The sequence below is a fragment of the Lupinus angustifolius genome, chromosome LG08 (assembly GCF_001865875.1).
Source record: "Lupinus angustifolius cultivar Tanjil chromosome LG08, LupAngTanjil_v1.0, whole genome shotgun sequence".
In the NCBI taxonomy this organism is placed as follows: domain Eukaryota; kingdom Viridiplantae; phylum Streptophyta; class Magnoliopsida; order Fabales; family Fabaceae; genus Lupinus; species Lupinus angustifolius.
This window is the reverse complement of record NC_032016.1, coordinates 10332209-10353773: the sequence shown is the minus strand read 5'-3', so window position 1 is coordinate 10353773 and position 21565 is coordinate 10332209. Positions and strand designations below refer to the sequence as shown.

Below are 21565 nucleotides of genomic sequence, written 5' to 3'. Positions count from 1 at the left end.
GGTGAAATGTTTCTCTTACATACATAATAACACAAACCTTATCTATTCTCTTTTTCTCTTTCCTTTGTGTCTGTCACATTATTAGACACAAACATTTCTACTTCTTTTCTCTGTTTTGTTTCAATGGCATCAACTATCATCACTTCTTCATCATCCATTCCATTCTTTAACTCATCCACACGTCTTAACTACCACCCACTCTCTCTTTCTCCACTTACCAATTCTTTTAAGGTTCTTTCTTCTTATCAACCACCCCAACATTCTCATCTTCATAACCAACATGTAAGTTTCTTCAAATTTTGTGTTGTGTTCAAGGACAAGTTACAACTTTGCTCTTCAAAACATATTTAACATGCAATTGCCCAAAAAGCATTTTAATTTTTAAGTTGTTATTATCTCTATTGTTTGGAAGTAAATCCCAGATTGTCTGCCTCTATGTCTTCGGCATGGTTTAAATACTTGTTCGGTTACTGCTCAAGTTGTGAATTGGTTTTGAGATGTAACCTTAACATCTCTGTATTTCGTTCTTGTTTCAACTAGAAATGTGGTATGCACCTATATTTATTTTGCTTACCTTGTGTTGTTATCTTTACGATGTGACATGAGATTGCTGTAATGTATGACCAGATCCCTAAAGCTTATTGTTTTATATTTTGGTGCAGAAAGGGAAGTCATTTTCATTGAAGCAGTGTGCGATTTCTATAGCACTGGCAGTTGGGTTAATAACAGGAGTTCCAACATTCGGGTGTCCTATCGATGCCGATGCAGCTAGCCCTGTGTTGCCTGATCTTTCAGTATTAATTTCCGGACCACCAATTAAGGACCCTGGGGCATTGTTGAGATATGCTCTTCCTATTGACAATAAGGCAATTAGGGAAGTACAAAAGCCACTTGAAGATATTACAGATAGTCTCAAGATTGCTGGACTCAAGGCACTTGACTCTGTAGAAAGAGTAAGACATAAACATATTTCGTATGAGATTTTCTGTTTATGTTTGGTTTGTCGTTAAGGATAGAAATTGAATTACTTTACATGGAATGTAGAATGCGAGGCAGGCGTCTCGAACGCTCAAGCAAGGGAAGACTTTAATTGTATCAGGTTTAGCTGAATCAAAGAAAGAACATGGAGTTGAACTGCTTAATAAGCTGGAAGCTGGTTTAGAGGAGCTTGAACTGATAGTACAAGACCGGAATCGAAATGCAGTTGCACCAAAACAAAGGGAGCTTCTTCAATATGTTGGAGGGTGAGTCTCCATATAATTAAATCACTTACACTAACCACATAAAGACCCTATTTCTGACCTCAAATGAGAATCAGGATGCCTTTCTTTAATAAAAGAGATGGGATATGGGCGTGTGCATGTCCTGAAATGTTTTCACCGAGTCAAGATGAATTTTAGTATAAGTGTTTATTTTATCTGCCAGTTATTAAGACTCTGAGACTTATAAGCGCAAATTAGGATTTATAAAAATTGTATACATGTTTTATGAGATTGACAATAAAAGGCACTCCATTTTCCATTATCTAACCCTAGGATTAGGAACTGCTAAAAGAAAAGGCGCAACCAGTGATTCTGTGAATATTGTACTGGTTATACATACATAGCTAACCTTCCTAAAACTTAGTAATTGACTTACTATGCCGCAAGGGGTCATGTTTGAGGCTCGTTTGTTTAGGCTTGAAAAAAGTGGCTCTCAGAAAGTGATTTTGGCAGAAATGTTTTTATGAGAAGCTGAAAATCTCAGCGTCTCCTAATAGTTTAAGCTTCTTTTTTTCTTTTCGGCTAAACTTTTTTGGTGAAAGCATAAGCAAACAAACATACAAATGCCAGAAGCGATTTTCTTTAATGAAAATGTGTTTTTTGAAGAAAAAAGCCTGAACAAATGGGACCTTAGTCAATTATCCCATGAAAGGCATTCATTTGTGCAATTCGGTATTGCAAACTAGATTGGCAACAAGTTCATTGGTACTGTTTTAGCTTTCATTTAGACAATTACTAACCATACCCTCCAATTAGTGAACTCGCTCTCCTTGGCTTCCTCCCCCCTGGATCACCGGTCTAATCAGCTGGGCTGGGCTGGACTGGATTTGATACCAATGCCTATGGAGGGAAATCTCCATGATTTCAGTTGTCAAAGAAAAAACTGTGTCCTCTTTCTACCAACTAAAAGTTGAGGAGGACTTGGAAAACTAATCTTCTCGAGAAAGACTTTTCTCATATAGAACATTTCATTGACTGCAGCTGAGATGTTCCTGGGGCATTGCATTTCTGCAGTGTTGAAGAAGATATGGTTGATGGCTTCCCATATGAAGTGCCTGTGGAATACCAAAATATGCCATTATTGAAGGGGAGAGCAGCAGTGGATATGAAGGTCAAGATTAAAGACAATCCTAACCTGGAGGAATGTGTTTTCCACATAGTTCTTGATGGTTATAATGCCCCTGTAACTGCTGGAAATTTTGTTGACTTGGTAGAACGGCACTTCTATGATGGCATGGAAATCCAGAGAGGTAATAAACTGATATTTTATACTTGCACTTTAGCTATTTGTGTCCTTTTAGTTATAGCTGGTTTGGTATAGAACATGTTAGACCTTCCCAACTTATGTTTTATAAGATTAAAGATACTTGTTACAATGGTTTTGCTTATTGCACAAAGCCACAAGTACAGGCAATGAAATGAAAAGATTGTATTATGTTACTTTTTACTACTACAAATGAATCAGACCAAATTAACAGTATTTTCTTTTGCTGCATTATCATGTATCATTATTGAAATCTGCAATTTTGTGCATGAGTATCCAAATCGGGCTTCTCTTGCTGTTCTCTGTAGTTGCACTACAAACAAGAATCCAAGAGATAGTCTTGAAATTTCTTCATTTTTTTTTCTCCAGCGGATGGGTTTGTTGTTCAAACTGGTGATCCTGAGGGCCCTGCTGAGGGTTTTATTGATCCAAGTACGGAGAAAACAAGGACAATACCACTAGAGCTTATGGCGGAAGGAGAAAAGACACCTGTTTATGAAGCAACTCTAGAGGTAAGCACACTTGTTTACCACTCTAGGTGCATGTTATATGTTTGTAAATTTATGCTTGTTTAATAATGTGTTAGCAACTTTGATGTATGGTTTATTTAATTACTTTCTCTTAGGTAACTGCATAACAGAAAAGATCAAGACACAGGTGTTTCCTAGACGTTATATAGAAAAATAAAGCGAAATAAGTTTCTCTAAATCCCCTTGATCATAAAATAATTTTTGATGAGGGTTTGGTTCATGCTATATGCACACATCATTGGCATCTAGCTTTTCTATGGGGAGAATTGATGTTTGAAGTAATTTCACTTTTTAACTTCTTATACATCCATTACCTATTAAAGTCTGTCCCTTAAATATCATTTTATAATCACAAGAAAATCATTGCTTAAAATTATTATTAATTTCTTGCATGAAGTTTCACTTTATAATGTGTTGAACCATATTTCATATTTTCAAACTAATTCCACTTTCCTTGTGGACCTCTTTCAAACCTTTTCCTCGTATCTTATTATCAAGGTTGAAAACTATCTCATTTTGTTGTTGGCAATAACATGTTTTGGGCAGGAGCTTGGTCTATACAAGGCTCAAACAAAGCTTCCATTTAATGCATTTGGAACAATGGCAATGGCAAGAGAAGTGAGAATCTGTTCTTTCAAATCTCTGTTCTTTAAGGCCCTATTTGGTTTGCGAAAACATTTCCTATTGTTCTCATTAACAATTACATGTATGTCGCCTTATTTTTATCAAGTCTCCTATTTTCAAAGATTTGAATAAGAAATAGTAAAAACATATTTTTTTCAATGTTTTACTTACAAATCTTTAAAATAGGAAGAAATAGAATGAAAACAAAGTGGCATTTATGTGTGTTTGGTAGAGCTTCTAAAATTAGATTATAATATTGAAAAAATAATGTTTTTAAGCTAAAAACCTCAACTTTTTATGCATATAAAAGCTTTTTTTTCTTCAAAAAGCAGCTCTACCAAACACTCATACTTGTAATTATTGGAGAAAATATGAAATGAGGCGAGGAAACGTTTTCGCAAACCAAACAGGCCCAAGGATACTAAACTTATGTGGTTTTTACTTACTTTGTTTATGTTGGTGAATAGGAATTTGAGAACAACTCTGGGTCCAGCCAGGTATTTTGGCTATTGAAAGAAAGTGAGCTAACTCCAAGTAATGCCAATATATTGGATGGTAGATATTCGGTGTTTGGGTATGTGACAGAAAATGAAGATTACTTAGCAGACCTTAAGGTTGGTGATGTTATAGAATCAATTGAAGTAGTTTCTGGCCTTGATAATTTGGTTAATCCAAGCTACAAGATTGCTGGTTAAGGATCTTTCTGTGCTTTTGCTACTAGCACATTACTGTAATATTGTTTTGTGCTTATGAGTTTGTTTCCACAGTCTTCAGAAACTAGCATTCATTTTTACTGAAAACTTAGCATTCAGTTGATGAGCTTGAGATTATCTTTATGTATAATGTATTATAAGGCTGAGTAGTCAACAGTTTGTAACTTCAATTCAACCATTTCATCAACAAAATTATGATTCTTGAGTGAGGACATTGTATATCATACAATTTATGATAGCTTTGAGCCTGAGTTATTCAATTAAATTTGTATGTGTAATGGTCAAACTAATGATCCTGAACATAACCATTCCTCCAAATTTAGAGGCAACTATGACAAATCAAAAGGTACCCTTATATGAAACATATAAGGATCTCAAGAGGACATGGTTTGTTCTTAAGATGAAGTCTCTAAAGAGAATGATTCAATTTAAGATTCTAGTTTGAAACTTTAAACCTCATTACATTAAGGCTCTTAGAGGATGTTGGAAGGATAAATCAACATGGTATATATAATATATCTATATATAATATATAAATTTGAATGTTATGCATAACTAAATTATTAAATAATGAAGATAAAATTAGAATCTTAAAGTATATTTTATGAGTTTAGTGTTTATAATTGCTAATGTAAACTTTTTACACCATTAAGCAACCATGTATTATTACATATTAGATTTTTAAGATAACTATTATGACAGTTAAGTATTTTGAATGATATGATGATGAACAATTTAATGAGAATCTAAAAACATTGTACATTGATATTGTATTAAAATTTCATTATTTCAGAAAATTAAATTAAATTAAATCTAGATTTAAACCCCTTACTTTATCCAATGTGAGAAAGTAGAGAATCCTGTAAATGAAGCAGAGACCACACAAAGAAAAATAATAAAACCACTCAAATGGATAACATATATAAATGTAAGGCTAATAAAGAAAACAACACAACCTTATTTCTTCACTTTAACCATGGTTGTTTTAAAATCCACTTCACCATTATCACTTTCTTCTTCTTCTTCTTCTTCTATCCACACAACTTCATCATCATCTTCTTCTCTACTCTTTCTTCACCACCATGTTAGTTCCACAACTTCCAAAGCTGTTCCACCATGCAGACTCACTATTAGAGGTTACATGGACAACTCAAAATCCTTTGGAACTTTTGCAAACAAAGTCATTGGTTCATTACCAGTTGTTGGATTAATAGCTAGGATACTAAGTGATGAAGGTGGTGTTGGTAGTGACATGATTGATTTTGCTGAGTTTAGAAGAAGGGTTGGAAAAAAGTGCACCATTAATGATTCTAGAGCTTTCTATGAATTCAAAGATAGGCGTGGAAAGGTACTCACTTATTTACTTCCAATCCAAATTTTCAATTTTACTCTTGGGTTTATGCTTTTTTAGTTAAGTTAGTTAGTTATTTTTCTATACACAATAGTTAGTGCTTGTTGGTTACTCTCTAATATATGGTCCATTTATTCAAGCTTAAAGAAAATTGATTCTACAATATTATGAAATTGTGATTTCTGCTGTATAGTTTTTATGCAAATCAAAAACTGTTTTTGTCTTTGGTGCTACAATTATGGAAAATGAATGGATGTTTTTTCTTCACATAGTTATGTCTGAGTTGGAGTTAGTTTATTGTGTTGTAGCCAGGGGAACCTCTGTATGTTCTATTATGCTGTTGGCTAGCAGCCACTGGTGCAGGTCTTCTCAAAACTGAAGAGATTTTGGAAGGAGTAGCAAGGCTCCGGATCTCGGATGACATCGAATTTGAGGAGCAGACTTTCATTGCCATGATGAATGAAGCAAGAGAGGTTGGTCCATCTCCCTATCTTTCATTTTTAAGGCCATTCAGTTTTAGTAGAGTAAGTTGCATTTGAAGGGGAACTATATTATTAGTTTGCATTAACTTCCTGAGTCATTCTGAAAAATGTGGTCTAAAGTTTAAACAGTAAACACTATTATCAGTGAATCAATGGTATCATTAGCTTGGGATACATTCAGAATCTAATGTCCATAGCCAAACACTTACTGTTATACAATCACAATACTTGCCTTTCTTGTACAAGTAGTGCAAACAATGGTGCTCTGTGCCTGAGGATTCTCCGAACATTCTATTGACAAATCCCACGCCACAATGGAATTCTCACAGATAAATTTTCCTGTATTATGTTGTGAGAAAGTACCTATATGTTATCAACATGATAAGCTTGTGAAGAGGAACAATTCCAATATATATGACATGTTCTTTGCCATGTGTCACTAATTCTTCACATTTATGTTTGATACTTACTGATGCTAAAAGTCTTATCTATATGCCCTTCCCTGACAAAAAAACATTTTCATACTGTAGAAACGGGCGAAGCAGAAGACTGCACCGCCAACTATACCGATGGAGATTCGAGTCGAAAAGGCTCTCGACGCTATATATGTATGTTGCTTTGAAAAGGAACCTATAGAGGAAGAAGACGAGAGGTTGCTGGTTACAATGCTTAGTGCCGTTTTTCCTTCAGTTCAGCCGCAAGAGATGGAGAAGATGGTAAAAGACAAGGGAGTGAAAATAGCAGCAGGAGTAAGAGATTATGTTGCAGAGGCAAAGCCCTTATCAAAAGAAGCTGTGGACCTACAAATGAAGGACCTTCAGTTCCTCAAACAAAATAGTGAGACATAACATGGTGAAGGCTATGATGTTTAACACTTAATTAATGTATTCAATGAAATTATATTACAGAAACTAAGCTGTTTCTATATGGAATACAAGAGCCTTGTGGCATTGAGGATGGATACAATTATATGCCTATTATTGGATACAAATGTAACATTCTTTAATCAAAAACTTTAGGACAAGTTCTCTAACATTTTTTTAATACAATGATGGAGTTCATTTTATATTTTGAAAATTTCCAGAAGAGAATATAAAATTTTATCAAACCATATGGTTGGTCTGGTCTAACCATAAGCCTTTGCTCCTGTTCATAAATTACAATTTATTGTTGAAGCATATGAATTTATTACTTGCATTAGAAACAGTACATTCAAATTCCTAGAATACTTAAGAATGATTGCAGTTTTATTTCTGAATTCAACAAAACTAGTTCAAACTCTACAAAGCAAGTAGATTACTGAAATGCGTTGAAGATCTTTATGTGGTTATCCAATGACTTTAAAATGGAAGACTAGACCACTTCGCAACTGTGGTCGTGATATCGTTGCACACTCCTAAAATCACAATATTGTGACTGTATCACTGTAATTGCGATTTGGAATACAAGCATCGTATGAGAGGCAAAATTCCTGAAGAACAATAGGTGCTTTTGTAAGGAGTTTACATGGAAAATATGGAAGTTTGCATCACAAGGAAGGTTTCTTCTTGTGATATGTGGAGTTCATAGTTTGTTCAAGTAAGTAGGTCTAGGCATGCATGCAAACAAAGATATGATATCTCAGTTATATTGAGTGATTTTATCACCCATTATTCTTAAGCAAATATTGATGCAAAAACTAACATGGAGGATGATAGGTCTTATTCACCATTGTTTATAAGAAGAAAGAGAGGACCATACAACAAAAACAACTTCAGACTTTGATCCATATTTTTTCTTTATCAGCATGTAACCATTCAAAACTTGTTTATTTTTTCTTGTCTTTTCCAATTTCCAGTGTATCATATTTGTACTCCTTTAATATTTTAGTACCCATGTGACTCGCAATTGCATGATACATTACAAACCGTTGGGTATGATAACTAATCACCAAACAAACATTTATTGCTAAATTAATTAATCTATTAGTCGCTAAACCAAAACATAAAATATATATTTTTCGTTGCCCCTTTGTAAATACGAAATTTGAAAGTTTGAAGTAGAAGAGTAGCCACTATATATAAAACTTGCGTATATAGTAGTTATGATATTGGATTTTATAAAAGTAATAAGAACTTGAGCATGGGTTAATGTATTCGGTGGAAATTCAGTCTCTTTTTGATATTGGTGTAAAGCACCTTCAGCTTGTATTATTTGTTGTAAGAAAAAAGATATATCCATCAAAGTAGGAACCCTCCATAACTTCTAAAAAGGGTTGAAGGGAACTCATTGTGATTATGATCTTTGTATATGCATGAGATAATGAAGGGCCAAGTGGTGTTTCTTTGTTTTCAACCAGAAGAAATAGTGACAAGTATATTTAAGTATTGTAAATGGAATAAAACAAGTGTTTGTATAGGCTTGCTTAATACACACCAAAAGCTAAATGCAAACAAGTACTTCAACTATTTAAGATTAATATTTGAAATCAAGACTATTGGTGAAAGTGACAATTAGCTTGGTTTTCTTTACCCATCTTTCTGATTCGAAACCTCCCAATGGAAAAAGTGGTTTCAATTTGATAGCAAATAAAAAAAGTTAATCATCTCATTCTGAATACAATAGAGCAATAATTATTGACAAAATCAAATTACTAATTTATTTCATTTTACTTTTAACTTTTTAATTGATAATATCTACTCAGCTACTATTTTATGCATGGAAGTTGCATTGGTATTTAATTGCAGTGTGAAGTTGATAATATCAAATTTGTGAAGAGAATGAATAAGTGTGAGATGAGTGAAAGCTTATCATGGGAATCAGAAGAAAAAGAAGAAGAATGTAAGAAAATGAAAATGGATTCAAAGGAGTTGAAAGAAGGAGAATCATCATTATCACACAACATCACTTTTACTTCACATATCCCTCCTTCACCAACTCTTCATTCTATGCGTTCCAACGATAACTTCCATTCTTGTGTCAGTACTCATTCATTTCACTTATGATCATAATTATGTACTTTAAACTTTACAATTTACTCATATATATGTGACTATGTGAGTGTTAATAAAAATGACAATAATATTGTATTATAAGCATAATTTTATTAATTATTGACCCTTTAGGCAACGAAAAATCATGAATCACCCATGCAGCACATTGACTCATCTGCAAGTAATGGGGTCCCTCCGGTTGAACTGGCTAACCAGTTACCGGTGAAGCTGAAGACAATAACTGTAGTTGGTCCTGAAGAGGTTGAAGAAGGAGCAAGATGGGGCAATGATGAATGCAACTATTTCTTGAAGAACAAGAAAGAAGTAAAGGTTAATATGGTTTTGTTAGGGCTAAGGGTCACTGCTTTTGTTTTCTGTATAATATCTTTTGCAGTGTTGGCTGCTGATAAGGAAGGAATACAAATTATGCAACAATACTCACTTCCCAATTCATTCAACCGCTTCAACGAATTCAAGTATGTTGCTCTTCCTTTTTCCCTACTTTTATAAGTATCACATATGATTATGAATGTTAGTCATAATAACCATAACTAAAGGTCTTTTTTTCTCTTTCTTTTCTGAGAAGGCAAGTTTTATTTGGAAATTTGTAACCATTAATGTGTGATTTTATATGCAGGTATACCTTGTCAGTAAATGCGATTGGGTTTGTGTATTCTGGGTTGCAAATATTTGGTCTGGTTAAGTACTTCATCACCAAAAAATACACACTCAACCCTCTCTTGCGTGGTTACTTTAATTTTGCTATGGATCAGGTAAACTTTGTGTTATTGGGATCGATATTCCATTTATTAATATTCTAAAGTAACACCACTTGCTTTTTTATATTATCATGCATGTTTAATAAATCTCTCATAGTCGTTAAGTTAATTAAGAAGTTTTCTGGTCCATATAAGTAATGGGCAATCAAGATCTGTAACCATTTCTCTTATTTAGAAATGACAAGTTATAATTATATATATGTTTTTGTAGTTTCATGCATGTCTTATATACTAACTTAGCTTACTAAGTAGTGTGTATGATGCTTGTTTTGAAAGTGCAGATTGTGACATATCTTCTAATGTCAGCATCATCATCAGCTGCAACATTAGCATATAATTGGGAATCCATTTGGGGTGAATACAAGTTTGCAATAATGGCAAATGCATCAGTGACTTTCTCATACATTGCATTTGTGGCCTTTGCCTTAACCTCACTTGTCTCTGGTTACATCATTTGCAAGATCAAGCTAGTTAATCCAACTCTATCAGTATATAGTAATACTATACCATATGCCTCAACAAGTACCCAAGCTGTGTGCAATAAGTGATCAAATTTTATTATTTCAGTATTAGTAAGGGACCTGTATTTTCTGAAACAAAGCTTAGTTTAAGAGGCTGTTTTACCATTTCAAGCTTTCAAGAGAGAAAGAAAACCAAACTATGCATGTTTGACTTCATTTTTATATCTATATATTCTACATCAACAATTTTTTTGTGTGTTCAGGGATATATATACTTGCCAAAATTAGATTATTGGAAAGTGGTACATTCAAAACTTTGAAAAATCAAACATTGTACTTTCTGATATAATTTGTGTTATCTTTGGATTCTTTAACCAGTTTATCGATTAGCATGACCCTTCTATAACATTAATATCAAGTTAACCCTAAAGAGTAAGTGAATGAATGAAGAATGGTTAGGGCAAAACACCACACTGCAGCTTAAAAGTGATCTGCAATAGATATTTTCAGGCAGTTGAGCCTTTCCAGTGTGACCAGACATATTCCTTACAAGAACATATATAAGTTATGATGTGTTCCTATTCATATGTTTATTGAAATGACAACTTCAAAACCCTATATATATATATTATGCTCAAAAACATGCATGCCCAATTGGAACTGGTGGATCAGAGAAGGATCCATAGATAATATGTTTAGAAATCCATTGATTTGCTGCTTGAGTATAGTGTATGCCATCCCAGCTTACATGTTGAGAAGGATTTTTGCATGGATTTCCATAAACTGTTCCATTTACTATGGCTTTCTTTCCACAGTTTATGTGGTAACCATAGTAACTGCCACAGCAGAACTCCAATGGACTAACAAAACCTGTCACCAACCAAACATACAGAAAAGTTAATTGATTAGGGACTTTGAATGCATTAAGGAGAAACTTGGACTAACTCCGATTGTATAAAGTTTTTCAAATGTCTCAGACTAACTCTTAGAGACTTATACTAATTTTTTTCCAAAATAACAGTTATGTTGGAAAATTCAACATCACCTTGGCTCCTTGAATTGCTGATTAGTTGATATTTAGCTGAGTACACATCAACATATGTAAATTTGGCTAGTGGAAACTTTCTCCTTAGCTGAAAAACTTGGCCCTTGAGTTGTCTATTAAATTCCTGAGCAATCTCATTCTTTGGTTTCACACAACCATTTGCATCAAGGTTACCTTTCTTAGGCTCATAATAAATATAACTGTATGGTAAGCACCCAAGTGGACCTGTGTTGTGAATCCAGAACACTCTAGCCCCTTCATGGTATAGTTGCTAAAACACAATAACCATTGTAAGTATTAGTTCTAGAACCAAATTGATATATCATGTACTAATGGCAACAATTGCTTACCTGCACTGCTTGGGAGAACTGGCTCAAAATATTAGGAATTGATGTTAGAACTTCTTTTTCTGAACTGTGCTGAAGGCCAAAGCTAAGATCATTTTGTCCAATGTCAAAGGTGTATAGGGCCTTGGAGAATTCCTCTGGCCTTGGAAGACCACTTTTAAATGGTGGCTCTGTCCCTGCAATATCACATGTTGAAGTAAAGGCAAATTAATGGTTTTATACATTCATCTGGTGCTGAAATTCAAGTTTTTTAAGGCTACCATTTAAAAAGCATACATAAAGAAGAAAGAAAATGCTAATGAGGGAGAGAAAGTTAACTGTTATCAGAGAGGTGATTGAAAAGAATGTTGGTATGAGACTTGAACTGTATGAACTGAGATACTTGAAGACCAAGATGGAATGGACTATAACCTTTACCCTCAACAATAGAAGAGCCTCCTGTTGCAAAGTTTGCACCATGCCTGTAATTGGACCCTACTGAGTTCAAATATGCACTAAGGTATGGTACTTTCAATTCTTCACCTGCAAATGGACAATCATATACAAAACAGATGTACAATACATAAGCAACAACCACTTGCACAGTCCAATCACCAATCAGCGACTGAAATTGTTGGACATCTATGTGTTTGTCTAAGCTTTTTTCAAACAAGAAAAAAGTGATTTTTTTATACTAACAAAATTACTTAAGACACATTTATATGTTTGTATGACTGGCTTTTGGAAAATCGCAGAAACGGAAAAAGAGAGAGGCAGAAATTCAGCTTTCATGACAAGCTATATTTTTCTACTTCTAGCACAAGGTTCCTTCAAAGCAAGAGAGAGAATATAAAAAGGTACTTTTTATATTTGCAGTCAAGTGCAAAACAACTTCTGATATAAGTGTGCTTGGGTAAAAGGAAGCGCTTATTCAATAAGCTGTTTTAAATAAGGTCAAGAAGCTTATTTTTCACAAGCTTGTCTGATAAACTTATTGAAATAAGCTAAAAAAGGCTTAAGGAAAGTCATAAGTTATTTTCAAAATTTTATTTTAATGAATTCTTCTAATAAAGTTCAAACGGGCTTTCTATAACCTTTTCCAGATGCCCTGAAAGCTAAACAACCAAAATCACTTTATTATAAGTTATTTTCACATACTTATTTCAAAGCATAAAGCAAAATCACTACAAACTCTTACAAACTATAAAGCAAAACATGTTCTATACAAATAGAGCCTTATCTAGTTATGTATGGTTGTAAATGTATGGAGAATAGAAAAAGCAATAAAGTTGAGGTTACTTATGAAATCTATAATGAGTCTGCCATCAGAAGCTCTTCCAGATATGGTTCCAAAGAAGGTTTCACCATTGGGAGGTTGAATCCCTGTAAATGCTGCATATACAGTTCCAGTGTCTGAATTTGAGTCTCCAAAGTTGTATATTGCTGGGTACAAACATTTGTTAGACCCATAATTCACACCATAGCCTTCAATCAATGTACTTCTCAAGCATAGAGTGAAACAGACAAGTAGATCATTAATTACCTTCCTATGATTCATGATTGAGGTAGATGTCACAAGATGTTTGTTTTGGTTACAAAAGTTGTCTGCTAAATGTGGTACTCACTATTATACATAAATACAACTTACATTTATAAAACCGACAATTTTTGGAATTCTAGTAAGGCAAGGTTCATGAGAGGAATTGTGCACCCTCCCACCTATTCGATCAAGTCTTGTCATGAGTATATAGTCAAGTTACCCCCACATCAAGCTAATAGTGAGTCTAGACGTGGTCTTGTATTTTATTCTTGCTTCCACCGAATCTTAGCACTTACCAGATTTGTTTTTTATTATTTTTGTTGTTATTTGTCTATTTTAATTGTATATATTAATTCTTATTATTGTTATACTACTATATCATAATCATTTTGTAAATAAAAATGCAAAATGCAATTATATTCCAATCTTTTTTAGAGATTCTCACAAAAAATAAAATAAATAATAATAATATTATTATTATTTTTAAATAAAAATTAATATAACCCTTTTAAAAACTAATTAACATTTTTTTAATAAATAATAAAGTGATAACAAATTTCTTTTTATGTGACAATAAACAAACAAACTTTCTTTTAAATTAAATAAATTTATTTCTAATTTATGATTTCAGAACCACATTAAATAACAAAAAACTAATTACTTTAAAAATATATTTTATATGATAAATTTTATTATAATAATGTAAGTTTTTTGGAATAATCAAAGATGAAGGAAAGTCGCATAAATGTTTCTCATCTTTGATTCATTTTTGATAGGTTGCGCTACATCATTTTTTTTCATTCGATTAAGTCCTAAAATCAATAAAAACTATTTTCAATGGAATTAATAGTTAATAATTAAGCCACCATTTTTCGAAAATAATTAATGCCAAAATAAATATTTTCATTTATAAAAAGGACAAACCACATAAAGGATGGAGGAAAGGTCGTTTATGAGACTTCTTTCTTCTCAATTCATCCTTCGGACGGTCACGTTACGTCACTTCTGTCTTTAATCAAAATACTCAACCAATAAATAATTTTCTACTAAAGAACTATGTAACCTTGATTCTCAACCTAAAATAGGTATACGTATGACCAAAGTTCATATTGTGAGGCACAACAACAAAAATAAATAAAATTTTCCTTCCCAATAATTAATTAAATAACCAAATAGTTTTAAAATATAATAAAGTCATATAATTTAACGAGGGGTACCATCTAATGACGACTTTAATAAAATCGTGTGGACGAAAATTAGGGCACGACATCATATTTATTAAATTTCATGTTTCAGAACATTAGAAAGTCTAGTTTACAAAAACTAATGTTTAATCTTAAAGTTTAATATCTATACATCCATATTGTATAAGTTTTTTTTAACAATTGCAATCTTAACAATGGTTAGCTATAATATTTGTCTTGAAAAAGCATTGTTAAATGATATTTGATTTGTTGATAGTAAAAAATTTGGTTTGATAATGTATCCAAATTACAGTTGATTAGGTAACATAGTATTTTTGGAATTCATGATGATGAAATTCACAAGTTAAGAGTGAAGGATAAGGTTCCATGATGGAATGCATAGACAAAGCGGGCCATGCACAATCCTTACCAACCACTTTATATATATATATATATATCCTTCTTTCATTACTCTCACTCTTTGCACTATCCTATGCCTCTGCTGCCTCATTTGTACTTGTTTACTTGGCACCCTCTTAACATGTAAAATATATAACTAAACTATAGTGCTATATATAGCAGCTTCATCATTATCTGGGCATATAGTAATAAAAGTGGATGATTGCTTTTCCCACCTCTAATGTTTCAGTATTCAGTTAATGGATTCAAACATGTATATCAGATCCATCCTGCAACACCAGAGACATGTTTTAGTTAATGGATTCAAACATGTTTTGGTTAATTTTATAAATAGAACATAAAAGTACAAAGAGAACAGAACATCACATTCCGTTTTGCTCTATTCTGTCTGTGTACTAAATGCTACTATATATATATATATATATATATATATATATAGAAAAGGTAACATAATTAGAGCAAACCTGATAGGTGAGAAGATCTATAGCAAAATGGTGTTCTAACACAAAAATATTAAGTATCATGATATAAGTTATCTCATTCAGCCAATAAAATTATAATATATGTTTTATTCAATTATTTTCTATAAAAATATTTCTAAAAACTAGAAAAATATAACACGTGTCATGATTTCACATGCTGGAGGAGATATCTTATTCTCTAACGATTTTTCTTATACAATTAATTAAGAGTTTTTTTTAATGTTGTCTACCTATAAAAATATATTTTTCATCTATTAATTATTATTGATTTGATCCAATAAAAATAGTATTTACTAATATTATATTAATATAACTTAATAAGAAACTTTACATTACTATTAAACTTCATTTACATGTGTAAAAAATTTTCTTTTGGTTTTCATAGATTCATCAAGGAAGATGGGAGAAGAGAGTACAAGGTTATTAGAGTGAACAAAATATTTGGATGATAGCATTAAACAATAATTTCAGGGTCTTGAAGAGAATGTTGCACAATCGGAGAGAAAAAGTGACTTTCCCTGTTGCCATCTTTGTAGGAAATACATTGATAGTTAGTATTAATTGTAGCTGATAAGATTAGAAAAAACAACAAAGTCTAATAGTATAAGACTCTACTATATTTTCAGAGTACCAAAAAATGATTAATTTCTTAAACAAAATGATAAGCATATGGTAGTACAAAAAAAAAAGATTACATATGAAGATATGCAGTAAATTGAATTAATAATCTTGGACAAGTTATCTCATCATTGTATTTACAAGGAATTAGTAAATACAATAATAAGTGTATAAATATGCTATCAAGAATTGAATTTTTGACATTTTAGTTAATTTGAAATTCAACAAAACTTTATTTCACTAAACTACCAATTTGTTGATATTTTATAGAATTAAAATTGGAAATATTTATGGAGATATAGGTAGAAATGTATAATATTGAGGCCTATTGTAATTTGTAATATGTTATTATTATGATGTGAAATTGGGTGATGGAGAGGAAAGAGAAGAATTGATTAATTATCCTTTTGTTGAGTTGAATCCAGCCATAGCCATTAACAACAATGGCCACTATGTGTTCACTCATTTCCACACTCTTCCATTCTTCTTCTTCTCCTTCTTCATTCTCTAAACCTATTATTCCCAAATCCCTTAAATTCCCCATCATTAATTATGATAATACCCATTCTACCCTCAACCCTTCAAAATCAAGTCTTTCTATATTCTCTTCATCTTCATCATCTTCTTCTTCCTCTTCTGCTTTGGATTCATTTGTTATTGTATGCACATCATTGGCACTCTCTTTAACACTTGTATTCTCTAACCCTCTTTCTGCATCCGCTTTTGTTGTTAATACTCCAAGGAAGCTACAATCTGATGAACTCGCTACTGTCAATCTCTTCCAACAAAACACTCCTTCTGTTGTTTTCATCACCAATCTCGCTGTCAAGTTAATATCTTTACACACTTTTCTTTATTAATCATTATTATTTAACTATATATATGTTCATAATCTTCTCATTTTTGTAGGCAGGATGCGTTTACCTTAGACGTTTTAGAGGTTCCACAAGGTTCTGGTTCTGGTTTTGTTTGGGATCAAGATGGTCATATTGTCACCAATTATCATGTTATTCGTGGTGCTTCTGATCTCAGGTTTCATTCACTTTCTTACTTTCGACTTGGTTGTCATTGTTGTTTGTATTGCTTGTGGTTAGAGGACTGGAACTTGAACTCACTGTAAAGAAAATTTGATGGTTGAAACATTGCACATGTTGGGATGGTTTAAAATGTGAGTGAATTGATTGCTGCTGTTCATAAAGATGCTAGTTATGTGCAGGGTCACTCTAGCGGATCAGTCAACTTATGACGCAAAAGTTGTTGGCTTTGACCAAGACAAGGATGTTGCAGTGTTGCGTGTCGATGCTCCAAAAGACAAACTCAGGCCTATACCTGTTGGCATCTCTGCTGATTTGCTTGTTGGTCAAAAAGTTTTTGCTATTGGGAACCCGGTGAGATGGCCAGACAGTATAGTATGCATGATGTGTGAATTTCCCAAAGTAGAGAGTTCTTGGAAAGCTGTTGAATTTACTATTATTAAGAGCTTGAAAACGAGTTAAAGTTTTGGTGTTCAAAGGATTTCAATGTTCCTCAATCATTTCATCTTGCTTTTAGTCATTCATGACTTGTATGCTGTTTGTTGTAAATGATTTGGTGTCAATATTATGACTATTACATGAATCTAATTATGTGATTATCATCTCGCAGTTTGGACTTGACCACACTCTTACAACTGGTGTCATCAGGTATGAAAACAGTAAAGTGAATATTTTGATGTAAATTGCTTTTCCGTTACCTAAGAATAGAGTTTCTAATTTGCTACTCCCGTTCCTATCCGGATGTCAGATTATAAACTTGTGGTGTCATAAAATAGCAACAATTGTCTTGTTTTTAGTGACACTTTCTGGAGCGACTTTCAAGATGACATGTATTACCTTATAAATTTTGACATTAGAAGCACTGGTGAAGATGAATGAATCAATGGAAGATGTTAATTGTAATTAACCACTTCGTCAATCTCTGTCTAATAATGTATATGCAAAATCTAAGTAAATTAATAAAAATGTGACAGCATCTGTTGCAGGGAGAGGAGTAGGTTCCAAGAAAGAGGCAAAATACTTGGTAGAAACTCGTGGGAAAAGTCTTGTCAGAATCATATTTGTTTATCAAATGGGATACCTTCAATCCCTTCCCGAATTAAAGATGCATCATAGTTCATACTTCTTGCCTATTCTTATTCCTCTTTCTTTGAAACTTCAACTTTTTAAGCAAGACATTACACATGGTTAAATATAATTTGTTTTTCAAATATGCACGTCATAAATATATACTATGTTGACACTTGATAACCTTTCTATGTTCCTTTTACATTGTTTGAGTTTTACTGATACATACTTTCTGAATAGTGGACTTCGGCGAGAAATTAGTTCTGCTGCAACCGGTCGTCCAATTCAAGATGTCATACAGACAGATGCAGCCATTAATCCTGGTAACAGTGGAGGGCCACTCTTAGATAGTTCTGGTAATCTCATTGGGATAAATACAGCGATATATTCCCCATCCGGTGCATCCTCTGGTGTTGGATTTTCTATTCCAGTAGACACAGTGAGTTCTTTCTCATACCTTCTAGGTGCCTGTACTTTTTGGGGAAATTCAAATTGGTCCATGTGCTAAAAACGTTTGTAATTGGGTCCCTGAACGCATAGAAAGTGTGTAATTGAGTCCCTCGTGCACTTTTCCGTTGGGTTTCTGTTAAGTCATTCGTCCACTCCTCATTTATGGGTCCCTAATTTTTTTGCAAAAATTCAAATAGCCCCTATACTTTTTGGGAAACTTAGCCAAAGCCTAACAAAAAAGTGTACGAGGGGCCCGATTAAAATTTCTCTCTGCATTCTCATGACCAAGTTAGAATTGTTTTTAGTTCGATGACCTATTGGAAATTACCTGTATAGTACAGGGACCTATGGCGTAATTTAACCTTCATTATAGAATTTTCCTTCATGGAGGCAAGTTTCAATTGAATCACATAGCTTCTTTTTTTCCATATCCTCTAAAATAGCTCATGATTCCTATTTTATTTATTAAGGTAAGTGGCATTGTTGACCAATTGGTGAAGTTTGGCAAGGTTACAAGACCTATTTTAGGAATCAAGTTTGCTCCAGATCAATCGGTGGAGCAGTTGGGTGTAAGTGGAGTGCTTGTTCTAGATGCTCCACCCAGTGGTCCAGCTGGGAAAGCAGTAAGTCTTATTAATTGAGTTACTGTAACTTGTTGAAATGCGACGGTTTTATTTACTCTCTTACAAATTTTCAATGTTGAGGAATTTGACTGATGAAGTAGGGCGGATATCAATGTTTTGTAGGGCTTGCTGCCAACAAAGCGTGATGCCTATGGTAGACTCGTTTTAGGTGACATCATAACATCAGTGAATGGGAAAAAGGTTAATAACGGAAGCGATTTGTACAGAATTCTTGACCAGTGTAAAGTAGGTGATGAGGTATGTGGTGATATATTTGGTGGCAGTAATGCTGTTGTGTCTCTATTGTTGATCTATTTATTATGATAGTGTGTGTAATATTTGATACTCAGGTGATTGTGGAGGTGTTGAGAGGTGATCAGAAAGAGAAGATCCCAGTGATTCTTGAGCCAAAGGCTGATGAAACATGATAATCATACTGAATGCTGCTATGTTATGTGTATTCTTAGATTGTTTGTTTCTTCATTACAATTTACAAGAAGAGGTCCATATGTACATAATATGTATAATGGGAAGGTATCACTGCTCTTGTTTAATGGGGTAAGATAATTATTCATTCATGTGCATGCCAAATATTAATGTCAAAAAATGGAATCAAAACTCTTTAAACTGTACATTTTTAATGCTTGTGTTGTGCTCCTATACAATTATAACAAGTTATACACTTATTGAAAAATACTTCTTATGAAATGGAGTTACAATATCATCTATAATTCTTTTAGATTATCTTTTTGAAGAGTTAATAATAATTAAATATGAATGTTGTATGATACAATTATAACGTATTAAATTTATACAATGTCAATATATATATTTTTTTCCTTTGTCGATGCTAAAATAATGCACTTTTACTCTTTCTCAACATTAATCATAATTGTCTGCAATTTTCAAATGATCTCATTTTATTATTATAACTTTGATCTGGGGCAATACTTTTTCTATCTTTGTAGGACGAAAAGGGTATTTAATTCTTACATTTTTGTAAAAAGAATCTGAATTAAGTCAAGAGGGTGACCAAACACCAATTCATTAAATTTATTCTCTTCTAGGTTCTTCTCCTATCCATGGCATACGACAAAAACTTTTTGTACTACCAAAAAGTTTAGGAACTATTTTCAGGATGTATGATTGTTACTCTCAATAAATGCCACTCTTATGAATTGAACTTCACTTTTTGTTAATCATGTGGATTTAGTCGGGGCTTACACCACTACGACCAATGTGTATATGACGAAGACTTAAATTGTATTCCCTCACCGTTGGGTAAGAAACTAATCCCTTTTGGGTAACCTCCCAACCAATGACGCTATCAGGAGTCAAACCCTTGACCTCGACCTTTTGGTAATTTTGTGGATCTAATGATGTCTTATACTACTAGACTAACACATTATTGGTGTTAATTTGTTATATTGTTAAATTATCCTCCATAAATTATTCAATTTTTTTAAAAATGTCTATAAATTCTAAATTTTGTAATTAGATTTTCAAATTTTAAAATTATTTATACTTGGTTCCCAATACCTCTCTTAATTGTTTTACTTATATAATAATAATGATGATATTACAAATAATTAATGAGAAATTAATTAATTCATTAAATGAAAGGTGCATTTTGATTTGTTTTAGCCTAACTAACGCAAATGTTATATTTTTTGGTTCAATAGATACATTCGTTTTCACCCTTTTTAAATATGTTATATTTTTATTTTATTATTATGAAATTAAGATGCTTCAAACAATAACATAAAATTTTATGAATTTAAGTGAGAAAGTCAATATTTAATTGAAATAATAAAATAGGAAAAGGTTTTTGAACTCTTAAAGAAAACTAGGGATAAATATGAACTGAATTAAGATGATCTCAGCTCGACTCAACTTTTTAGTGAATGACCTAAGTTTAGTGTGAACTATTTTTCTGATTAAGATGGTCGAATTAAAGTTCACGAACTTTCAAATAGGTTAAAAATCTAAAATTGAAAGTGCTCATAATCTCAAATGAGGATCATTGGTATATATAAATAAAGAGAAATGAAACTTTTAAATCATTTGAATTAAAATTTTAAAATATTAATGTATATTTATATAATTATAAAACATTTTTAATATATATGTATTTGTGTGTAAAAATAACGTATCTCATCTTATGAGGAGATAAATTATCTCATCCAACTATTAAAATTATGATATTTATCTTATTTTTTAATTTTTAGAAATATTTTTGTAGAAAAAAGTTGAGTATGATATATGTCATAAATTAGTGTCTAGATGAGATCATTCATTTCTTCATATGAGAAAATATTTTATTCTCTAGATATATAT

At 32.5% G+C, this 21565-nt stretch overlaps 5 protein-coding genes across 10 annotated transcripts; 4 read left to right on the top strand and 1 right to left on the bottom strand.

The window, feature by feature from the left end:
* On the top strand, positions 83-18095 carry LOC109354677 (peptidyl-prolyl cis-trans isomerase, chloroplastic-like). Of its 3 annotated transcripts, none has more exons than XM_019597336.1 (8): positions 83-282; positions 663-953; positions 1045-1244; positions 2277-2512; positions 2896-3038; positions 3603-3674; positions 4148-4410; positions 18086-18095. In XM_019597336.1, exons 1-7 carry the CDS (start codon positions 124-126, stop codon positions 4373-4375), a joined length of 1329 nt encoding a protein of 442 aa, XP_019452881.1. In that variant the 5' UTR covers positions 83-123; the 3' UTR covers positions 4376-4410; positions 18086-18095. The 3 variants fall into 3 exon arrangements, with proteins under 3 accessions (XP_019452881.1, XP_019452882.1, XP_019452880.1); XM_019597337.1 differs by lacking the exon at positions 18086-18095 and having other exon boundaries at positions 83-185; positions 225-282; positions 4148-4605; XM_019597335.1 differs by lacking the exon at positions 18086-18095 and having other exon boundaries at positions 4148-4605.
* LOC109354681 lies at positions 5342-7267 on the top strand. Of its 2 annotated transcripts, XR_002108586.1 has the most exons (4): positions 5342-5741; positions 6053-6217; positions 6757-7146; positions 7182-7250. XR_002108586.1 is itself a non-coding variant. In XM_019597345.1 (3 exons), exons 1-3 carry the CDS (start codon positions 5370-5372, stop codon positions 7072-7074), a joined length of 855 nt encoding a protein of 284 aa, XP_019452890.1. In that variant the 5' UTR covers positions 5342-5369; the 3' UTR covers positions 7075-7267. The 2 variants fall into 2 exon arrangements, 1 of the variants encoding a protein (XP_019452890.1); XM_019597345.1 differs by having other exon boundaries at positions 6757-7267.
* Positions 9337-10592, top strand: LOC109354682 (CASP-like protein N24). The gene is made up of 3 exons (XM_019597346.1): positions 9337-9674; positions 9836-9971; positions 10259-10592. The coding sequence occupies exons 1-3, from the start codon at positions 9355-9357 to the stop codon at positions 10523-10525; spliced, it is 723 nt and encodes a 240-aa protein (XP_019452891.1). The 5' UTR covers positions 9337-9354; the 3' UTR covers positions 10526-10592.
* On the bottom strand, positions 10981-13432 carry LOC109354679 (GDSL esterase/lipase At3g27950). Of its 3 annotated transcripts, none has more exons than XM_019597340.1 (5): positions 13109-13432; positions 12149-12352; positions 11834-12006; positions 11484-11754; positions 10981-11308 (listed from the first exon to the last, which is right to left on the bottom strand). In XM_019597340.1, exons 1-5 carry the CDS (start codon positions 13365-13367, stop codon positions 11073-11075), a joined length of 1143 nt encoding a protein of 380 aa, XP_019452885.1. In that variant the 5' UTR covers positions 13368-13432; the 3' UTR covers positions 10981-11072. The 3 variants fall into 3 exon arrangements, with proteins under 3 accessions (XP_019452885.1, XP_019452886.1, XP_019452887.1); XM_019597341.1 differs by having other exon boundaries at positions 12242-12352; XM_019597342.1 differs by lacking the exon at positions 10981-11308 and adding an exon at positions 11334-11420 and having other exon boundaries at positions 11458-11754.
* LOC109354678 (protease Do-like 1, chloroplastic) lies at positions 16417-19712 on the top strand. Its single transcript, XM_019597338.1, has 8 exons — positions 16417-16882; positions 16963-17085; positions 17270-17441; positions 17698-17735; positions 18396-18594; positions 19076-19228; positions 19352-19486; positions 19579-19712. Exons 1-8 carry the CDS (start codon positions 16497-16499, stop codon positions 19654-19656), a joined length of 1284 nt encoding a protein of 427 aa, XP_019452883.1. The 5' UTR covers positions 16417-16496; the 3' UTR covers positions 19657-19712.

Coding starts and splice junctions, on each gene's coding strand:
- LOC109354679 (XM_019597340.1), bottom strand. CDS start 13,367: ATGAATCATAGGAAGGTAATTAATGATCTACTTGTCTGTTTCACTCTA. Junction 12,007..12,148: donor CAATCACCTCTCTGATAACA/GTTAACTTTCTC, acceptor GTGATATTGCAG/GGACAGAGCCACCATTTAAA. Junction 11,309..11,483: donor CAGCAATTCAAGGAGCCAAG/GTGATGTTGAAT, acceptor GGTTGGTGACAG/GTTTTGTTAGTCCATTGGAG.
- LOC109354681 (XM_019597345.1), top strand. CDS start 5,370: ATGGTTGTTTTAAAATCCACTTCACCATTATCACTTTCTTCTTCTTCT. Junction 5,742..6,052: donor TCAAAGATAGGCGTGGAAAG/GTACTCACTTAT, acceptor ATTGTGTTGTAG/CCAGGGGAACCTCTGTATGT. Junction 6,218..6,756: donor TGATGAATGAAGCAAGAGAG/GTTGGTCCATCT, acceptor TTCATACTGTAG/AAACGGGCGAAGCAGAAGAC.
- LOC109354677 (XM_019597336.1), top strand. CDS start 124: ATGGCATCAACTATCATCACTTCTTCATCATCCATTCCATTCTTTAAC. Junction 2,513..2,895: donor TGGCATGGAAATCCAGAGAG/GTAATAAACTGA, acceptor TTTTTTCTCCAG/CGGATGGGTTTGTTGTTCAA. Junction 3,039..3,602: donor TTTATGAAGCAACTCTAGAG/GTAAGCACACTT, acceptor TGTTTTGGGCAG/GAGCTTGGTCTATACAAGGC.
- LOC109354678 (XM_019597338.1), top strand. CDS start 16,497: ATGGCCACTATGTGTTCACTCATTTCCACACTCTTCCATTCTTCTTCT. Junction 16,883..16,962: donor ATCACCAATCTCGCTGTCAA/GTTAATATCTTT, acceptor TCATTTTTGTAG/GCAGGATGCGTTTACCTTAG. Junction 17,442..17,697: donor TTTTTGCTATTGGGAACCCG/GTGAGATGGCCA, acceptor ATCATCTCGCAG/TTTGGACTTGACCACACTCT.
- LOC109354682 (XM_019597346.1), top strand. CDS start 9,355: ATGCAGCACATTGACTCATCTGCAAGTAATGGGGTCCCTCCGGTTGAA. Junction 9,675..9,835: donor AACCGCTTCAACGAATTCAA/GTATGTTGCTCT, acceptor TTTTATATGCAG/GTATACCTTGTCAGTAAATG. Junction 9,972..10,258: donor TTAATTTTGCTATGGATCAG/GTAAACTTTGTG, acceptor TTGAAAGTGCAG/ATTGTGACATATCTTCTAAT.